This window comes from Acanthochromis polyacanthus, chromosome 19, assembly GCF_021347895.1.
Source record: "Acanthochromis polyacanthus isolate Apoly-LR-REF ecotype Palm Island chromosome 19, KAUST_Apoly_ChrSc, whole genome shotgun sequence".
In the NCBI taxonomy this organism is placed as follows: Eukaryota; Metazoa; Chordata; class Actinopteri; family Pomacentridae; genus Acanthochromis; species Acanthochromis polyacanthus.
The window spans coordinates 1-19,816 of NC_067131.1; the positions used below are offsets into that span (position 1 = coordinate 1).

The 19,816-nt window shown below is 39.3% G+C and overlaps 1 protein-coding gene across 3 annotated transcripts; it reads right to left on the reverse strand.

Moving 5' to 3' along the window:
• Positions 1 to 8,242: 8,242 nt before the first annotated feature.
• LOC110970678 (major histocompatibility complex class I-related gene protein-like) lies at positions 8,243 to 18,589 on the reverse strand. 3 transcript variants are annotated; one of them, XM_051939628.1, is made up of 7 exons: positions 18,448 to 18,573; positions 17,598 to 17,654; positions 17,250 to 17,516; positions 14,545 to 14,823; positions 10,823 to 11,125; positions 9,981 to 10,142; positions 8,243 to 9,883 (listed from the first exon to the last, which is right to left on the reverse strand). In XM_051939628.1, the coding sequence occupies exons 3-6, from the start codon at positions 17,371 to 17,373 to the stop codon at positions 10,009 to 10,011; spliced, it is 840 nt and encodes a 279-aa protein (XP_051795588.1). In that variant the 5' UTR covers positions 17,374 to 17,516; positions 17,598 to 17,654; positions 18,448 to 18,573; the 3' UTR covers positions 8,243 to 9,883; positions 9,981 to 10,008. The 3 variants fall into 3 exon arrangements, with proteins under 3 accessions (XP_051795588.1, XP_051795587.1, XP_051795586.1); XM_051939627.1 differs by lacking the exon at positions 17,598 to 17,654 and having other exon boundaries at positions 10,088 to 10,142; positions 18,448 to 18,589; XM_051939626.1 differs by lacking the exon at positions 17,598 to 17,654 and having other exon boundaries at positions 18,448 to 18,589.
• Between the last annotated feature and the right edge of the window lie 1,227 nt (positions 18,590 to 19,816).

The following is a 19,816-nucleotide window of genomic DNA, read 5'->3' on the forward strand; positions in this document are numbered from 1 at the left end:
TTACTGTTGTTGAAGGTTGTCTGTGCATGAACAACTGGCAACAATTCAAACCATTCTCCATCACAACTACGAGCCCTGCTGTCTGATCCTCTTCTCTCTGTATGACAACCTGCACCCAGATACACCAAGAAACAACACAGAGCTACACAGGGTTTGTGGAGAGACGTCCCACATACAGCAGACACATAGGACCTTTGGCTAACACATCCTTCATAGATATTTATCCTTGAGCAGAAGAAGCAGTCTATTACAGAAATGCAGAATGTGTTCAAACTGTGACAATAATCATATAAAGTTGCTCTTGTACCTGTGGCTATAGTGTTTCTCTGTGTAGAATTATGACCATAAAGTAACAGCTATATGTTGTTTCTTTTCCAGAGTTACATTGTGGGTGAAACTATGAGTTATTAACATTTAGAGTGAGTTGTTGAGATCAGATGTTTGAACAAGAAAAGTTGTTTGTAGATTAACTGTTTTAATTCAATAATAAACAGCTTATCAATAATATAGATTTATAAGTTGCAGAAATGGAGAATGTTGCAGCTCTGTTCTTATTTCTGTCCTCATGTTTCAGTCTCTGGTGACTGTGATTCAGTAGAGGCTCCGTCATCTGATGCAGGGTGAGATGTGACCACCTTCAAAGTCACCGACAGTTTCAGTGGACCTACTACCGCCTTAAAGGACCGGTCAAAAAGTGACTATGTCTTTCTCATACTATGGGGATACTTGCTTGTCCATGGAAGCTGTGGGTGTCTATATTGGTGGGCTGCACTTGTCAAAGGATCATGCGTGTATTTTCCAGGGTGCAGAGGTTATAATAACGTTTGGTCTAAACTGGGCTTTATTGGGCATAGAAAAAAAAGTGGGGAATAGAATAGACAGATAAATGTTGGGATAAAAGAAATAAAAGTTGAAGAAATACACTTAAATGTTGATGTGACAGTGTAGGAAGATGGTAGCAACCAAAACATTCGATTTTATCCCTGGCCAGGGTTAATAATTGGCAAAATAAAAAGAGATGAATAGGGAAGCAAAAAATTGAGCTCAGAGTTAAAAAGAAAAAGAGAGAAAAGAGTTTCAAAGTACAGAGAAATGATGCTGCAGCAACAGAGTAGAGACGAGAAATATACTCACATGCAAAAGAAACGCAAGTTTCTTTTACCCGATGAAAAATTAAATTTGAGAGAACCAAGCCATCCGACGTCTGCAAGCTGGAGAGTCTGTCCGAGACATTGCCCGTCACTTTAATGTCAACATCACCACCATTTACCATCTCCAGCGTTGATACAACACCACACAGAGCACTGATGACCTTCCCCGAAGCGGACAGACTCTCCAGCTTGCAGACGTCCGATGGCTTGGTTCCTCTCAATTTGGTTTAAGTGTGGCATAGTTAAACAGCAAGTGAAATGCCTATGATCTTGAATGAAATTTATACCCACTGAAGGTGTCGATAAATCGTGCATATTCAATTGCACATGCAAAGTGTGAATCATGTCCACATCATCAATGCATTGGTGTATTGCGACGATTCGTTTTCGGTTTTCGGTTTTCACACCAACCTTACAAAACACAACAGAAAATGTTAAGAACACACCATGCACCACAAAGTACCAAATGCATTTTTGTTCTGGGAAACCAAATTTAATTTTTCATCGGGTAAAAGAAACTTGCGTCTCTTTTGCGTGTGAGTATAAAAGTTGGAAAAGAGAAAAAAGTTGAAGTAAGAGAATAGATGCTGAAGTTAAATAGGTAAATGTAGAATAGCAGAACTAGTAACGGTGAAGCAGGCTGAACGACCATGCAAGCTTAAGACGACAGGCCTGAATCTTCTTAATGGTAAAACGTGTGAATCAGATGCTTTAAGTGAAAGTTGGCTGAGTAGTTGAACTGGTGTTTAAAAGCAAAAGAGAACAGAGTCGATGTTACCTTTGGGCCCAAAGGTCAGTTGGCAAAAGAAAATATAGAGAAGAAGAGATGAAATAAAGAGAGGATAAGTGAAAATGAGGAAAAATGAGGCCTAAAGGAACATAGAGTTTGAAAAGAGGAATAGGATAATAAAGAGATAGCCGCAGATTTGGATTAAAGTGCTCTGAGAGGCAGTTAGCACTGCCTAAAACCTGTTACGTGTGAGCACATGTAGTGGGTTAGTTCAAAAGGAACTGGGGGTGTGTAAATATTAATTCAGTAGTAGATAAAGTTCCTTAAAGTTCTGACTGGAGACGTCCCGTTTCCAAAGAAGCTTTTTCAATTGGATTATTTACGCCTCAAGGTAGCACAAATTTAGTTGAGATGAAAAAGAGTTAATGGAGCGGCTTACAGCATGCTTTAGGATGTGTGAATGCTGACAATGTGCTTCTGTGTCTGGAGCGTGCTGTCACAGTTGCCCCTCCTTTGTGTGAGCTGTCTGTGTGTGTGTCTGCTGCAGTTTCTCTGTGTGTGTGAGTTCTCTGACACAGAGCAGGTCCCTGTGGTGTTTGTTTGGGAGAAATTTGGCCAAAATGAGAGAGTTAATAGATGAATTAACAGATGATGAATAAATATAGGGGATATTTCTGTTTGAGTCGGCTTTAACATTGAGGATTAAGTGTTGTTGGTGGTTTTTGTTTGTTAAATGTCCTGTGTGTCTGTCTCTGTGTGTGTGTGGTGCTACAGCTGTGGCTAGCAGGCTGTAGTATGTCTTTGTCAACAGACTTCTTATTAAATAAGCATATATAGAGGTTGTGCTTGGTTATAAGAAAATGAATACCATGTAAGGAGAGTCTGCCTCCTCAGAGTTAAATATTTATGATTCCTTCTGAAGGGCGGACGTTAGGAATTTGCTAAGAACATAGTCGCCTTATAGGAGGACTATTGTGAACTGATACTATATATGAGCCTTATAGAGGATGTTTATACATTTGATAAATATATCTGAGCCTTTACTGAGCCTGAAGAGGAGTGGAGAGACCAGCGAGGATATTTTGTGTGTATCAGCATACATAAATATTTAAGACAATAAATAGTGACAGAGGAAGAAAATACCTTGATAGAGTTTACCAGAACTAGGAAATAGAGTCTGATTATCAGGTCAACTGGCTGATTGATTGGTGTGCAGTTTCTCTCTGTTTGTTGTTTATTTCCGCATGTGTATGACTGCATTACATGCGACTTTGAATAAAGAACATGAAGTCCTATATAAAATGATGCAGAAGAAGGGTTTAATAACTATTTGTCTGGTAACTTTGTGCTTTTTGTATGGGGTTAATTTGACTTTCAGAGGTAGCTGAAGCTAGATGTTCACTCGTTGAGGTCCAGCACAACTGGAAGTGGTGGGTGAAGTTCAGAGGAGGAGCCAGGAGTGAGCAGTTTGTGTGAGGAGCAGTGAGTGAGCCCCCCTCCCTTTGCTTTCCTCTTTACATGGGAGAGAGAAGGAGACTACACACTCCTTTTATTTCGGAAACTGACATTTAAACTGACTAAAATGTTGCCATATGTGCCAATTTCAATGAATGGTTTTTGGGCGATGTCGGAAGATGTCATAAAACATTAAACCTTTGTTCTCTGTTTTTCCTCTGTGTGACTGGGATATGTTGAATTCAATTCAATATACTTTATTGTCCCACTTGGGGAAATTTATCTTGGACTCCAAAAGCTGTGACGTCATACCCAGCTTGACAACTACAAAGCAGTATTGCACATAAAACAGTATTGCACATTGTGAGGATTGTGGAGGAGAGTGAGACAATGGAATGCTTCTGAATTCCGATCCTCTAAAGGAAGAGTTGAGAGGACAGTTGATACTACACAGACTGAGGCTTTGCGGATAACAAGAAGAGTGGCTGCAGTGTCCAACATCATCAAGGCTAGTGTGATTTTATCTGCAAACTGTGTGCACATACTCATTTAGCCGGTTTTCACATATAGGCCCACAGTGTTTCCTTAGATAATCTTTTAATTTGGGGTTAATAAAACACATCTGTGGACACATAAAGGAGATGTTTCACTTATTTGGGAGGAAGCTTGACAACAGATTGACCATCTGAAGCATATAATTAATTGATCAGTATTGATTTAGATGATAATTAAACATCTATAGAGATGTTAATTTCGCTTAAATACTGTTGAGAGTTGTGGCTTCAATACTGTCAAAGATGGACCGTAAAGTTAGAAAAGTGATTACATCTGTTGATGTAGTCCAAAAGAACAATCCGCTTGCTAAGGGCATTGCAGAAATGTCACAGAAGTAGAGGCAAGCGTTGGCCTGATATCGACTGTCCTTGGCCAGTTGAGGGGACACTCAATCCAGATGTCATAGAAACAATGCAGGTGCTGGTCTCCACCTATAAGGCCGGCTAGAAGAAAGGAAGGAAAGGACAGAGACGCATGGAGAAGAGACAGATGGAGCTTGGACTTCTGAAGTTGTTTGAAGATGAAGGACAGAAGCTGTTGAAGAGGGAGCAGAATTTTAAGGAAGCAAAGAAGCCAGTGGAGAAGGTTAATGCACCTTTCTCACATGTGGTTTCAACGAAGAAGCCCCCACCTAATGAGAAGGAGGTGAAGTGTGCTGATGTTTATCCTCAGCTCCCAGTGACCAGAAAGGGGGGTTATTATTGCATCAGAGATGAGGCTGTTGGAGAATATGATCCAGTAGCCAGAAGGATTTTGGCTAGAGCAGAGAAGAGAGGGGATGAGAAAGCGAAGAAAGTGGGTTCAGGAGAGGATGAGAGTGAGGATGGAGACAGTGATGGAGATTGAGGAAGTGAGAGACAGTGGGCTTTAAGAAATGTTGAGAGTAGGAAAGGAAGGGCATTAGAGAAGATGTGTCCAGTGACTGTCAGGAGCCAGAATCTGGAATACATGCCTTGGCAGAAAACAGACATGTCAGACATAATTGAGAAGTTGCCGACTCTTCAAGATGGGGCATATCCGTGCATTTCGAAGCTGGAGGAGGTTTGGTAGGGACACAACCTGCCATGGGAGACATCATGGGAGTTCTGATGATGGAGGAGATTCTACAACAAGCGGGTCTTAGTATACAGTGCCTTGTGAAAGTATTCGGCCCCCTTGAACTTTTCAACCTTTCGCCACATTTCAGTCTTCAAACATAAAGATATAAAATTCTAATTTTTTGTCAAGAATCAACAACAAGTGGGACACAATCGTGAAGTGGAACGAAATTTATTGGATATTTTAAACTTTTTTAACAAATAAAAACCTGAAAAGTGAGGCGTGCAATATTATTCGGCCCCCTTGCATTAATACTTTGTAGCGCCACCTTTTGCTGCAATTACAGCTGCAAGTCGCTTGGGGTATGTCTCTATCAGTTATGCACATCACGAGACTGAAATTCTTGCCCATTCTTCCTTGCAAAACAGCTCGAGCTCAGTGAGGTTGGATGGAGAGCGTTTGTGAACAGCAGTCTTCAGCTCTGCCCACAGATTCTCGATTGGATTCAGGTCTGGACTTTGACTTGGCCATTCTAACACCTGGATACGTTCATTTGTGAACCATTCCATTGTAGATTTGGCTTTATGTTTTGGATCATTGTCCTGTTGGAAGATAAATCTCCGTCCCAGTCTCAGGTCTTTTGCAGACTCCAACAGGTTTTCTTCCAGAATGCTCCTGTATTTGGCTCCATTCATCTTCCCATCAATTTTAACCATCTTCCCTGTCCCTGCTGAAGAAAAGCAGGCCCAAACCATGAGGCTGCCACCACCATGTTTGACAGTGGGGATGGTGTGTTCAGGGTGATGAGCTCTGTTGCTTTTACGCCAAACATATCGTTTTGCATTGTGGCCAAAAAGTTCCATTTTGGTTTCATCTGACCAGAGCACCTTCTTCCACATGTTTGGTGTGTCTCCCAGGTGGCTTGTGGCAAACTTCAAACGAGACTTTTGAAGTTTGCCTGGATATCTTTGAGAAATGGCTTTCTTCTTGCCACTCTTCCATAAAGGCCAGATTTGTGCAGTGTACAACTGATTGTTGTCCTATGGACAGACTCTCCCACCTCAGCTGTAGATCTCTGCAGTTCATCCAGAGTGATCATGGGCCTCTTGGCTGCATCTCTGATCAGTCTTCTCCTTGTTCAAGGTGAAAGTTTAGAGGGACGGCCGGGTCTTGGTAGATTTGCAGTGGTCTGATACTCCTTCCATTTCAATATGATTGCTTGCACAGTGCTCCTTGAGATGTTTAAAGCTTGGGAAATCTTTTTGTATCCAAATCCGGCTTTAAACTTCTCCACAACAGTATCTCGGACCTGCCTGGTGTGTTCCTTGGTCTTCATGATGCTCTCTGCACTTTAAACAGAACCCTGAGACTATCACAGAGCAGGTACATTTATACGGAGACTTGATTAGACACAGGTGGATTCTATTTATCATCATCAGTCATTTAGGACAACATTGGATCATTCAGAGATCCTCACTGAACTTCTGGAGTGAGTTTGCTGCACTGAAAGTAAAGGGGCCGAATAATATTGCACACCCCACTTTTCAGTTTTTTATTTGTTAAAAAAGTATAAAATATCCAATAAATTTAATTCCACTTCACGATTGTGTCCCAATTGTTGTTGATTCTTGACAAAAAATTAAAATTTTATATCTTTATGTTTGAAGCCTGAAATGTGGCGAAAGGTTGAAAAGTTCAAGGGGGCCGAATACTTTCACAAGGCACTGTATATGTGGCAACTGTGGTGAATGATGCAGAACTCTTTGCTGCAAGCAGAAGTAGGATGTGGAGAGCGTTGAGAGATACGTTCCCAACAAACATGCATCCTGATAACGTTTTGATAGAGCCACTGGCTCTTGAAGAGAATCTGAGGGCCTTTGTTTCCGGGCTCATCACATATGGAGAAATGTCACAGGAAACAACCCAGATTTGAACCCGACAGAGAGATCCATTCTGCGAGGCAAAATACAGAAGGGGCTGCCCCTACCAGTGAGGAGTAAATTGACAGAAGTGGTTTCTCTGGGAAGCATGATGAGAGCCACCTACACAGATCAGAGTCTACATCCCCAGAGCAATATATATATATCCACAGCCAGTGAAGCAACCAATAGTGATTGATGTTTTCAGCAGATTTTTTTACACACAGTGATAATTTTATGAATGCACAAGATTGCTACAAGGATTTAAACATAGTTCTCATATTTTCAATGGGTGCTGGAAGATACTCTGTCTTTTGTTAAGTCTATTGTTAAGTCTGTTATTAAGTGGGGTCATAAGTAGGTGCATTTACAGAATTGAGAATTAAACAGCATTTAGGAGCCATTTTCCATTTGCAAGGTGTTTGTGAAAACAAAAACAATGAAATAAACTAAAGAAAAAGGAAATTAATGGTATGTTGACATACTGCTCTGTTAACATCTGACAACACAGAGGTCCAACTTAGGTAATGATGTTTCAAGTGGAGTTGATAGAGTATCATCCAAGCAAGCTGAGTCATTTTCATTTTGAATGTTTGATATCATTACAGACTTCACTTTTATTTGGGGTGTTATCTATAACAAAGCAAACACTATTGTTTTCTTCACAAATGTGTACTTTCTACTACTACTTTCTGTACATTTCTGGTACTTTTTTAGAATATAAAAGTACTATCTCTTGCTAAACAAATAATGTTTACACCTGCAGTACCTTAGTAACAATAATAGTGATAATAAACCTCTTCTTTAGCAAAGAAAACATAAAATGTCTGATGCAATGAAAATGAGTGACGTCCATTTTTTAAATCCAGTCTTTCTGCCTTCTGAAGAGCAAAAACTCAGACATTCACGAAGTGTGTGATGCATGACACATTGTTCCTTCATGTAAAATAGATTTTTGGTTAAAAATTCAATTAAGCTGCTCTATTTTAGAGGCTCTGTGGAGGCGGGTCATTTTTGACCTGGAGGACAAGGAAAGTGCACAGAATCTGAAGACAACACAAGGGTAAACGTTTGTGGTTCGGCTCGCGGTTAATATAAATATTACCAACGGAGGCAATGCCGTGAGCAATAATTTATGTGCATAAATTAGTTAAGGATAAAAACTGATTATAAACGTATGTTAAAAAGCGATTGTTTTGCATTAGATAGAAACTATTTATATTTACAAGTTATTTACACAGACAAGGAAAAGCATTTAACGTTCTTGAATTTATGTATATTTCAGTTTGTACTCCATATCCATGTGCAAATGAAGAGCCTTCAGAGCCTTCAGGAGTGGAGTTTAGCTCACTGTTGAGCTGAAGTACACGTACACTTTAGTGAGAACAGCACTGTCACGTTACAAGCACAAACTTAAATGTACTTTATTTGGGATTTTATGTGATAGACCAACACAAAGTAACACATATTTGTGAAGTGGAAGAAACATTATATGTGTTGTTAAAGATTTTTTACAAATAAAAAAATCTGGTGTGAATACTGTTGCAAGGCACTGGTTTGTGTTTGGATTGCACTTCCTTTTAGTTGTGTCAGAATGCTAAACCTGTAAAACAAACTACACCATCTTATCAAACACATCGGTTTCTAAAAGACTCTGCATGTTTAAATCTCTAAAAACTTCTTAAATGCAAATGTGACAGGAAATAAAACGAGCAGAAAAACGAGCTCCATCGTCTTTGTGGTGGTTGAGTGACTGCTGCTGAAGGTTGGGTGAAACAAATCTAATGACAAATCCATACATGGAAAGCTGTAATAAAATCTGAAAGCAATTTCAAAGAGTCTTTCTTATCAGGTGAGATGATCACAAGGAAATAGTGAATAAAACAAGTTTGACTGGAGGTGTTAGTATACATGATATGTGAGGAGTCTGAAGGAAAATCAGCTTAAACACCTCAAGACTTCATCCAAGAAAACATGGACAAACAGGAAACAGTTAACTCTTTATGGGGCAAGTGATCATAGTTGGTAACTTCCACACACATTAAATATCTGAATCAGTGAAATCAAGAAGCATGTGGATTTCATTCAGCCAATCTTCCAAGATCCCTCTACATTATAGAACATGATATGGTGGCATTTGACCAATCAGCAGAGGCCTGGAACATATCAAACTTTCTCTTTTCTTTGAAGTTGGATAAAGACGGACTTGCTGCTCGACCCTCTTCCATATTTTTGGTTGAAACATCAAAACTAACCATGGTTAGTTGACGAAACTCACACATTTAACAGTTGAATAGTTGTACTAAGTGATGGTGTACACATTTCTTGGAATGTTTTCTTTTGTTCGTTTTTCTTTTTTTTTTCTTTTTTTTAACCACAAACAGGCAAGGAACCATAAATGGTAACTTCACTGACATTGAAATTCAAGATGAAAATTGAAAATTTGGAAAATGTCACAAAAGTTAAAAAAAAAAGTCTTATTAAGGTTGCATTCATTTACACACACACTCATGCTCGCACACATACCGTTCTTACAAACAATAAAAAAAGGTAAATAAAAGTAACTAAATAGAATGTATATCACAACAGTTCCAAGAAAGTGCATCATTTTTGAAGCACATCAGTAGGTTTAAATGTGCTGGTGATATCTGAATGATGTAGAATAAACAACAACAACACAACACAAAAAACACACATCCAAGACTTCCAGATACTGACATATTTGTTCCACAGCAGCATCAGCTCTGCTGGAACAAACTGATTTGACACATTTGCATCTGTAACTACAATTAAAACTTTGGTAGTACAGAAAGTTAAACACTTAGTGCAGTTTAGAGAACAGTCTTCATTAGTGTGCTGGCTAATGCCAATAAAGCTAAATTATTATTAGAAATGCTGCTAATAAGCATCAAAGACAGTACATGATGACTGACTCTGATCTTATTTCTGGAACCTCTCCACTGACGGTCTGCAGAAACAGCTGTGCAGCAAACTTATGTCTCTGGTAGGATTGTATCCTCTTCTAATCTTCAATCCTGTGGAGGCAAACAGAAAGAAAACAGTTAAATGATAATTCTGACTTCATTATCTGTCACTGAAACAACAACAACAAAAATGTAGGTATGGACTGACGCAGTAAAATTTCAGTGTTGAAGCTCATTTAGTAGAAAATATATAATTTTATTATTCTATAATTGATGTTCTTTCTCCAGATGAAGAACCCAGAGATGCCGACTGACAGCAGCAGGAGTCCAACAACAGCTCCAATAACAGCAGGATGCAGTGAGGAAGAAACTGGAACCAAAACACAACATTCACCCTTCAGAAGGTTATTCAGTGTGTTGGACAGTAATGTCGCTGAACAAACCAATACAGTGTTATAATAATAACAATAATATTACATGTTAAGTTTTTAACTGTAATTTCTTTAACACATTGCTGTGACTGAAAAATAAAACATCTTTTTTTACCTGTTATTCTACAGGTTTTCCTATTTTTGTTAAATTATTACAATAAATAGTAATAAAATAAGAAACAATAAAATAAGAGGATAACATCTAAAAGGACTAATTTACATTCATGTTGACATAAAAACACAAAAGAACGGGAAAAAACAGACGAAACTGTCATAATGTCCACATAACTTAATGAGGAGCTTCTATAACATCTATAATGATGCCAATTTGTACAATTTAAAATGTGTAATTCTAATAATTAAACAAAATAATTCATTCTTTTACAACAGTGTAATTTTTAATTTTCTTTACACAATGGCACTATGTTTAACTCAGCTACAGAGATCACTATTTAAATGATATTTGCTGTTATTTTCACAGTGTTTTTTAATGTTACTGTAAGCCAATGTCTTTATGGATTTAAAAAAAAACATTTTTACAGTGTTTTAACACAAAGTTCAGGGTTCATGAAACAGTTTCAACACAAGACAGCAGCAGAAAGTTACCGTCTTGTCTTACCCTGATTGGTTCTGATCACTGATTTGTCCAGTTTGGTGATGATGTCGTCTTTGACATCAGACATCTGAAACACACAGTCGTACTTCTTCCAGTCTTCAGGAGCGATTGATGAGATGTTCAGGTCAACACTCATCTGGAAGGTTCCATCATGGTTGGGGAGGATCTCTCCTTTGTCCACGTCCTCATGAAGCTCCTCTCCATCTTTCCTCCAGAACAAGTCGGCTCTGTCGGGGTAGAAACCTGTAGCGTGGCAGGTGACCGTAGAGGAGGGAGTCTTCTGGAGGAGAGACACTGAGGGAAGATCTGGAGAGAGAAACTGATGAGTCTTAACTGAACGTGACCGATCAGAGGGCTCTACTAAGAAGTGAGATCAGTGGGTTAGCAGGTATGTTGAGGCTGAAGTCAGAGTTTTTGGTGTTACAAAGTTGGCTCTCTTTGAACCTGCATTATGGGACAGTGTCAGACTTGAATGCATTTCAATACAATATCATGTTTACATGAAGTCTGAAGTATAAATGCTGTAATGGGCAGCTGTCAATTATCAATAATCAGCTGCATTGATCCTTAAAATTAATACATTACGCACACTTAACAGTTTTTTACCAACATTCCTGTTTTGCTTCATTTGACGTAGCAGCACTTTTTACCATCATACATTTTTATTTTCCTCATTGTAGCAATAGTATACTTCTCTGGATGTGTTGTGTGTCTGTAACAGTCCCTGGTGACCGTATATTTATGTGGTGGATCCTTTGTGACCTCTGTGTGAGGAGATGGTTTGTGATGACTTTCCATTATACCTGGCTGAGGAGCTCCAGAGCAGGCCCGGACTGGCAATAGGGAGAGGTGGGACTTTTCCCGGTGGCCTGCCTCCCTATTGGCCTGCCTGGACAGGCCAGCCACGGACTGGCAGGCCAATGAAAAAAAGTTGATCGGCTTTTTGGCAGACAGGCCAGAGACAGCAGCGCTAGAAGCCTTACAGAGTACACGCCCACCCTCCTGTCACTCACACAAAGCAAGTGCTCTGAGCTCTAAATCAGAAGGATAGGGATTGCTCAAAGTGACATTTTTTTAGAAGAAACGTGCCATGATTGGTTAGTTGCTTTATGGCCCGCCCCTTCATAGCGAGAACGGGGAATAATGCACTGCAGAGCGGTGATATGAGAGTGAGGACAGAGAGTGGAAGGAGCGAAGATTATGGAGCACCCTGAGAAAGCTGGTGGCAAAAAACGAGAAAAGACGAAGAGAAAAGGTAGACATGAGAGGGAGATGGAGAAGAAAAAAAGGTTGCTCGAGGAGGAAGGGGCAAAGTGTTATAAAATAACACACATGTTTCATCAACCCCCGCACAGGTCCAGCAGTGTACAGTTGAAAATAAATGATGCTGCTACTTCAAGTAAGTTTACAAACGGTCGGTTCTTCTCACAAATGCATCATCAGACTTCAAAGGCCAAAATATAATAAAAAATGAGTGGTATATTATTGATTTGCTTGGCTATATTAGAAAATTTGTTTCATTTTGTCAGTTGTCTGGCCCAAATAAGCTCCACAGGTGTCAGGTGGGTTGCAGGAATCCTGAAAACGTTTGAGACCCCCTCTTCAGGTAGGATAGGCAGTTGACTTACAATTTTCAGTTATAAAATGAACATTGGTGTTTGCATATACTATTAGCTATGACCAGCTGACATCTAAATGATTTACTGACAAAATAATAGATATATTTTTTTAAATTCCATATGTTATATAAATAATAGGAAAAGGAAACATTGGAAAAATTGGTGAGGGTAGTGAAGAGATTACAGAAGAGAAAAGTACTGGACTGTATGGAGCTGTCGTTATGGTTGTGTTTAATAGACTTACTGTCTGTTTAGTAGTGTTGTAATTGCTATAACATAACTGTAAAAGGCATATTTTTGGAAGGAAAAAAAACAAAATTTTGGTGCATTATCCCACATGACACAACCCTTGCGGTGGCGGAAGTGGCCTGACTGATTGGAAATCTCCCGGCCTGAATTTCTTTCCCAGTCCGGCCCTGCTCCAGAGCCACCTGTCTCCAATCACTGATGACGGACCTGGAGCTCCAGACCTGCTCTGAAGCTTGCTCCTCTTCTCACCTACTGCCGTAAGCTGATTGGACCACCACCCAGCTCCCTCCACCTTCATCCAATCCAACTTCAGCAATCACCACATTTAAGGTTTAAATCTGAAGCCCAACACAAGCCCAGGTGGCTGTGATTTAACATGAGCAGCTCAACTCATGCCTCTTGTGTTTTTTGTAAGATATGTAACATTTGTTAGCAGCTGCTTAACTAGGTGAGGAGTTAACTGTCTTTTGTTTTTTGTAGCTATTGAGAAGTGACTACACCAGGGCCGTAGCCAGGATTTTGGAATAGGTGAGGTCCATGATGCGCGTGAAAAGCGCACGCCGAAAATTTTTCAATGTTTTTAAAAAAAAAATTATTTTTATATATCTTTTTTAGGCTACAAGTCACACAAGATGTTTGTTGTTTAAATATCTTTTAATGATGTGAAATCAGCATTTTCCAAACAAAAATGTATATTTTTTCAAAAAAACAAATCAACTTTTTACATCAAAGGCTAGCTGAGTCCTCCTGTGACCAGAGGCATCCCACAGTTGAAGGATATTCTCCCGGTTCACCTCCACTTTCTGATGCACATGCATCATGGCCAGGCCTGTCAGTCTGTCGTTGGACATGGTAGATCTAAGCCATGTCTTAAGTCTTTGCATGGCTGAGAATGACCTCTCACAGGCACAAGTCGTCACTGGCAAGGTTAGAAATATCTTCAACATACATTGTATGTTGTCTGATGAGCCAGGCGCTCATCAAAAAAAAAAAAAGCGCCGGACGCGCTCTCCGCTGTGGATAAAAGTAATTAAACTCTTTGATCAGATGATCTGAGAGGCCGAACTAGTGCCGAATTATCTAAAAAAATATATATTGTGGTCACCTTGGTGTAGATGGGCGGGGATGTGGTCTACAAAGTGCTAATAATGAAAACACTAGTTTATGAATGGGGTTTGGCCCGCTGCCAAGCGCGTCACAGGGCGCATTTGCGGGTACGTGCATCAGCAGATCAAACAGCTTTTTACCGCAACACGCACACAGGCACAAACAGAACACAAAGCCCATGGATGTTTACCACAATTTACAATTTACAAGCACGTTTCACAGAGAGGTTTCAAGTTTTTATGAGTTTATGTTTTATTCAGTTGGGCATATTTGGCGAAAAAAAAAAAAACTCGGAAAAATAGGTGAGGTCCGGACCTCGCTGACCTCATACCTGGCTACGGCCATGGACTACACGTAACTAATATGTGCTTTGAGACGCTCGTTTAGTTACTATTGTTATTCACGTGGGTGTTGCTATCATGTCTTTAAGTTTGGTTACAGAATTTACTTTGGTTGTTTAGTTGCGATTTTATTTAATTAGTTTTTATAACTCAGTTTTCATTGGTTCTTTAAGTTAGCAGCACCCATCAGCCCTGTTTATTTAGTTTTATTACCTTTTGCTAATTATATCAGGAAGCAACAAATTGCTTTACTTTAATAATACTCTGTTTTTTGGTTGTTGTTTTTTTTTGTTACGCCTAGCTCCCTAGTCAGCTGAATCATAATTTGTTTACGCATTGTTTTATTTTCACTGGATGCAGAAGCAGATGGAGTACAGAACTGTGTGTATCTCAGGTTGTGTAATTGTACCTGTTCTCTGCAGAGAACTGTTTGCGTACTGCACATACTTCTTCAGCCAGTCCGGGTACAGGTGCACGTAGTAGTATTTATAGTCATCTAGTTCAGCTTGGTCTGCGTCCCATCTGAGTTTGGTGATGAACGCCTCTGGTTTTGAAGCAATCCATGTCAGCGTCTGCAGGTCCAGCGCTATGAAGTCTTCACCATCATATCCATATTGAATATAACCCCTGATTTCTCCAGTTTCATCATCCCATTCACAGCCGCTCATTCTCTGTAGGATGTGAGCACCTGGGACACAGAAAGGGAGATTTTATTGGTTTACTGTTAAGGCTGGCTGACATGGGCACAAATATGACCTCAACAATCTTCTGACAGTGACAGACAGCCAACTACAACCAGCACTGCTCTCAGGAGATTTCATACTGAAAAACTGTCATACTTCATTTGGCACATTATCAAAACATTAACAGCTGTGAATTATTAAGTTTTTGTACATTTAAAAACTCTGTTTTTCTACATCTACAAGAATCTGCGCAGTCGGTATTTTTTCCACTTTAGGACCAATCTGTAAAATATAAATAAAATCTGTCCAATATTAATACTTTTAGTGCAGTTTTTTTTCTTGATACATTCTGTGCAATACCACTGATATATGCAATATTAGTTATTTCCACATCCACAGTTATTTGGACAATCTGAGCCCGTAATTATGTATACTTTTGTTTAATTTATATTTTCCTACTGACATTGGTTACATGTTTGCATTTTCCACTTTGTTGCTGTGACAATGCAAATTTCTCCTCATTGGGATAAATAAGGAGTTATCGCACCTTCAGAGTGTCTTTTAGGCCTCAGAGATACAAACTGTTTTACTGAGTAACTCTGAATATCAAACTGAATCATGTGTGAATGAGAAAACTCCACAGTGAATCATTAAATTCAGGGGTATTTGCAGGTTAGGATTGATTATTGGTTTCTTCACAAACAGGTTATTCTGCAATATTAGCGAGGGTGCACATATTTACATACGCTTCGTAATAGTAACACATAAAAATATAATGTATTGATAAATAGAGATAAAATTCTGATCCCTCTTTCCCATAATGTCCCCATGTTGAGATGATTTCACTCATTTTTATGTTTTAACAATGCATGTGTTTGTGTTTTTATCCTGTTTTGACCCTGTGTGTCAACTCTATAGTCTTGTTCTGTGGCCTAACAGGGTGATTGTCATCATCATCCTAAAATTGTGGATGGATCAAAGTGAGACAGAAATAAAGAACAATGGGAAACTGAGAGTGAATTCCTAACAGTAAATATCGTCACTTTACCACTGAGATCTATTGCAGCATGCAGGGATGTAATCAGGAGGCTGCAACCAACCACACAGAATATGAGATGGATGGCTCTATCAATCAATCAATCAATCGGAGTTTATTTGTATAGCACTTTTCATACAAAAGTAGCACAAAGTGCTTAACAAGTTAAAAACAAACAATAAAAAACAATAAAAAGACAATGGCCCACATCCCTCCCAAACCCTGCCCCACAGCATACTTCCTAAGAACACACAGACATACACACACAGACAGTCACACAGCCATGCACACACACACACACACACACACACACACACACACACACACACACACACACACACACACACACACACACACACACACACACACACACACACACACACTATTGTAAAAGAAATAATAGTGTCTATTGGCTGAGAGCAGAAGCACCAGAAAGAGGAAACACCATCAATGAGAGCCGCCCGCACCCGGGGCAGCAGCAGGCCCCGTCAGGCCCAACAGGCCAGATAGGCAGGCAGAGGTGCACAATGACTGGGTTGAACACATTGGGAAGGAGCCCATAAAATTAGAGCACCAACATACCTTTAGTAGTGAGCAGACAAAGCAAAGCAGAGATGCTTGAATTTAAATTCAACTGTCTCACAGCTGCCATGAAGGAGGAAAGCCTGGATTGAAAGCAGACCTCCTCAAAGACCAGAAGGTTTTGTTAGATGATAGCAGATGAAAAGGGGAACAAACCTGCAGCCAAACTAAGATGCTTCAGGAATTCTCAAGAGAATGGAAATAAATCTAATGTAATCAATTTATGACAGCCTAGGTTATGTGAATTTGTCAGGATTAGAAAATGTGCAGACAACACTTAAAGGTAATGTTACCTTCAGAGGCAAGCACAAAAATGACAAATAAAACAAGATCTGAGAGAAAAACTGATGTGGAACAGAAAGGGGAATCAGACTGAAGTACAAATGGAGCACACATCTGATGTGCAGCTCACTATCTTACGAGAATTTGTCTAAATCACAGGCAACAGAGAGAAACCATTACTGGGAGTTAGGCAATTCCATCAAGCTGTTGAAATGTCCACGAAACTCGTGTCCACGATTTAATGATTGAGGGAGATCTCTATGGGGAATATTTGAATTACGTGTCTGCAAGGAAAATTGTAGTAGAAAACCTTATTCATCAGCAAATAATTTCATTAAGACATCAGCTTTTCTGCCTGCAGATGTTTGAGCTGGGCAGATGTTAGCTTCACATAAGTAGTAGCAGTGGCTGCAAGTCAGTAAGCTTAATCCTAAAAAAACACTGAAGAAGGGCTGATATTTAGTGCAGCATCTTCTAACAGAGGGATGACACATTTCAGCACTGAAAACATATTTTTAAAAAGTATCTTACCTCTGGTTTGGTTTAAGCGTTTCACCAAGCTGTCAATAGTGGCTCTGAAGAAGTGCTGGCTTTCAATGCATTTGTTAACGTACCACTCCAGTTGTTGTGGGTTTTCTTTCATGAACTTTCTCATCCAGTCCACTTTGGGTTCAGCCGTCTTGATGTTGCTGTCACAGTAACCCGCCTGAACTTCATCAACCAGTACAGAACCCAAAAACTCTGGGATGTCCCGCACTCCAGAAGATGCAGTGAGGGAAAATATCAAGGAGTGTTTCACTGGAGGGAAATGAAGGTATTCGGTTTTGGATATACTGAATTGACTCACTCTGAGTTTTTATCAGAACCATATTATCCTACCGGAGGCCTTCACTCTCAGACTGCTGGTTTACTTGTGTTTCCCAGAGTTTCCAGAAGCTGAATGGGAGAGAGAGCCTTCAGTTATCGGCTCCTCTTTTGTGGAATCAACTCCCAGTTTGGGTTCAGGAGACAGACATCCTCTCTACTTGTAAGATCAAATTTTCCTATTTGATCAAGCTTTTAGTTAGGGCTGCTCAGGATCACCTGAGCTGTCCCTTAGTTATTCTTTTATAGCTTGATAGTTTTGTCACAATGACATTTTTGTTATTATGGTCCTGAGTCTATATAAAAATATGAGACTGCACAAAAAAATTATAATGCATCAAAATCAATGCTGGTGCTAATAACTGACACATCCCAGATGGTGATAATAATGAAAAATATTCACATAGCATTTATATTATGAAAAATAAATTACTTTTTTGTTTTAAACGAGTAAGTGAAAGTAGAACATTTTTTTCATATTTTTATGACATAATGACACTAACATTTTCATATTTTAGTCGAGACATTAGTTTATCTGCTTCCACGGACAACAGTGAGCACCTGGCAGACGATCACCAATAAAAAGTGGCTGATAACACAAAATAACGTTTGTAAAATAACGGATCACAGTGCAGGAAATCATTTCAGAATCCAACGAGCTCCTAAAATCTGCTGAACTGCTAAACAGCATTGTGACTCCACTTAGTAACTCTGACAACTTTGTCAGTATAACAGTAGTGTTTAATGGAGTTTAATACAGTTTTAGTTTTTTTGTTTGTTTTTTACTTTTGAAAATGAAACTAAGACTGACAGTTTTCTGTTAGTGTCATTAGAGACAGTGTAAAAGACAGAAATCAAATCTTACCTGGAAATGCTACGGGGCAAAATAGAGTAAAAACAACGACAACGCACTGAATCATCTTGTTTTAGTTTTAATCTACAGCTGACTGCTGAGCTCCTTCTGTGTATTTATTCACAGATCTTGGGTGGTGCACTTTAGGGGGACGTTCCCCCTGAACCCGCAGTGATCTGGGCTTAAAGTTGAAAGTTTAAGCCTATTTTCTGATAATATAATTCTCCAAACTGCTTGTTTTTGAAATATGGAACAAAATATTCCTTCTTCATGTTTACGGTTTTCCTCAGAATTAAACGCTGGATGGTGGACACCCCCCCTCTATCCAGGCAACATGGTTCATTCCATTACATGTGGGAGACTCCCATCCATTCATCTATTCTCTATACACCGCTTTATCCTCAGCAAACTCCATTCAGAAAGATCCCAGGCCCACCCCGGATCTGAACCGGGGATCTTCTTGCTGCAAGGCAAAAGTGCTAACCACTACGCCACTGTGGAGACCTGGGAGACTCCCAAAATCAGTAAACAACGTTTTCATGTCCCAGTGTTACATTTGTGTGTATTTAATGTTTACCTAAAGTTAATGTGTTAAATCTTTTTTTCTTTCATCTGGACGCATCTGAAAGTTTTAACTCTTAACTTTAAAAACAACCAAACATGAAGAAACTGACATATTTTACCACTTGAAAAGATGTAGGTTTTGGACATATAATCTATGCTGTATTAGCATTTCTAGTATAAGTATTTTTACTTATGGAGGAATCTGTGCTATACCATTGATATGTGTAATGTTATTTTCCATATCAGTGCATTTGTTTTGAATATCCACACATGAAAGAATCCTATTTTTGTCGGGTTTTGGTTCATCTTTATTTTCTAGTGACGTTTTGTAGACATTCCACTTTCCCTTTGCTGCTGTAACACTGCAGATGTCCCCACTGTGCAATTATTGAAGATCTGTCTGCATAGAAACAAATCCAACTAAGGAAGCAGACAAAAGCCAAAATAAAGTATAAATTTAGAGAAAAAAAAAAAACCCGGAACAAACAACATCCAAACATTTAATGTGCAGGTACACATTCTGGAAAAATAGACAAAAGGAGTTAACCACACCAGAAAACTTTTTTTTTTTTTTTTTTTTTTAATACAGATGAGCCCGTACATTATCCATCCATCCATCCATCCATCCATCATCTATTCACCACTTAATCCTCATCAGGGTCATGGGGGGCTGGAGTCTATCCCAGCTACTTAGGGTGAAGACAGGGGACACCTTGTCAGGTCACCAGTCTATCACAGGGCTACAGAGACAAACAATCCCATCTGAATTCACACTTATGGGCAATTTAGAAATATGAATTAACCTCAGCATGTTCTT

What these genes read in the sequence shown, in the direction of transcription:
- LOC110970678 (XM_051939626.1), bottom strand. Translation starts at nt 18,502, where the DNA reads ATGATTCAGTGCGTTGTCGTTGTTTTTACTCTATTTTGCCCCGTAGCA. An exon ending in ACGCTTAAACCAAACCAGAG is followed by an intron (nt 14,824 to 17,249) that starts GTAAGATACTTT and finishes TCTGTGTCCCAG; the next exon opens with GTGCTCACATCCTACAGAGA. An exon ending in CAGTTCTCTGCAGAGAACAG is followed by an intron (nt 11,126 to 14,544) that starts GTACAATTACAC and finishes TTCTCTCTCCAG; the next exon opens with ATCTTCCCTCAGTGTCTCTC.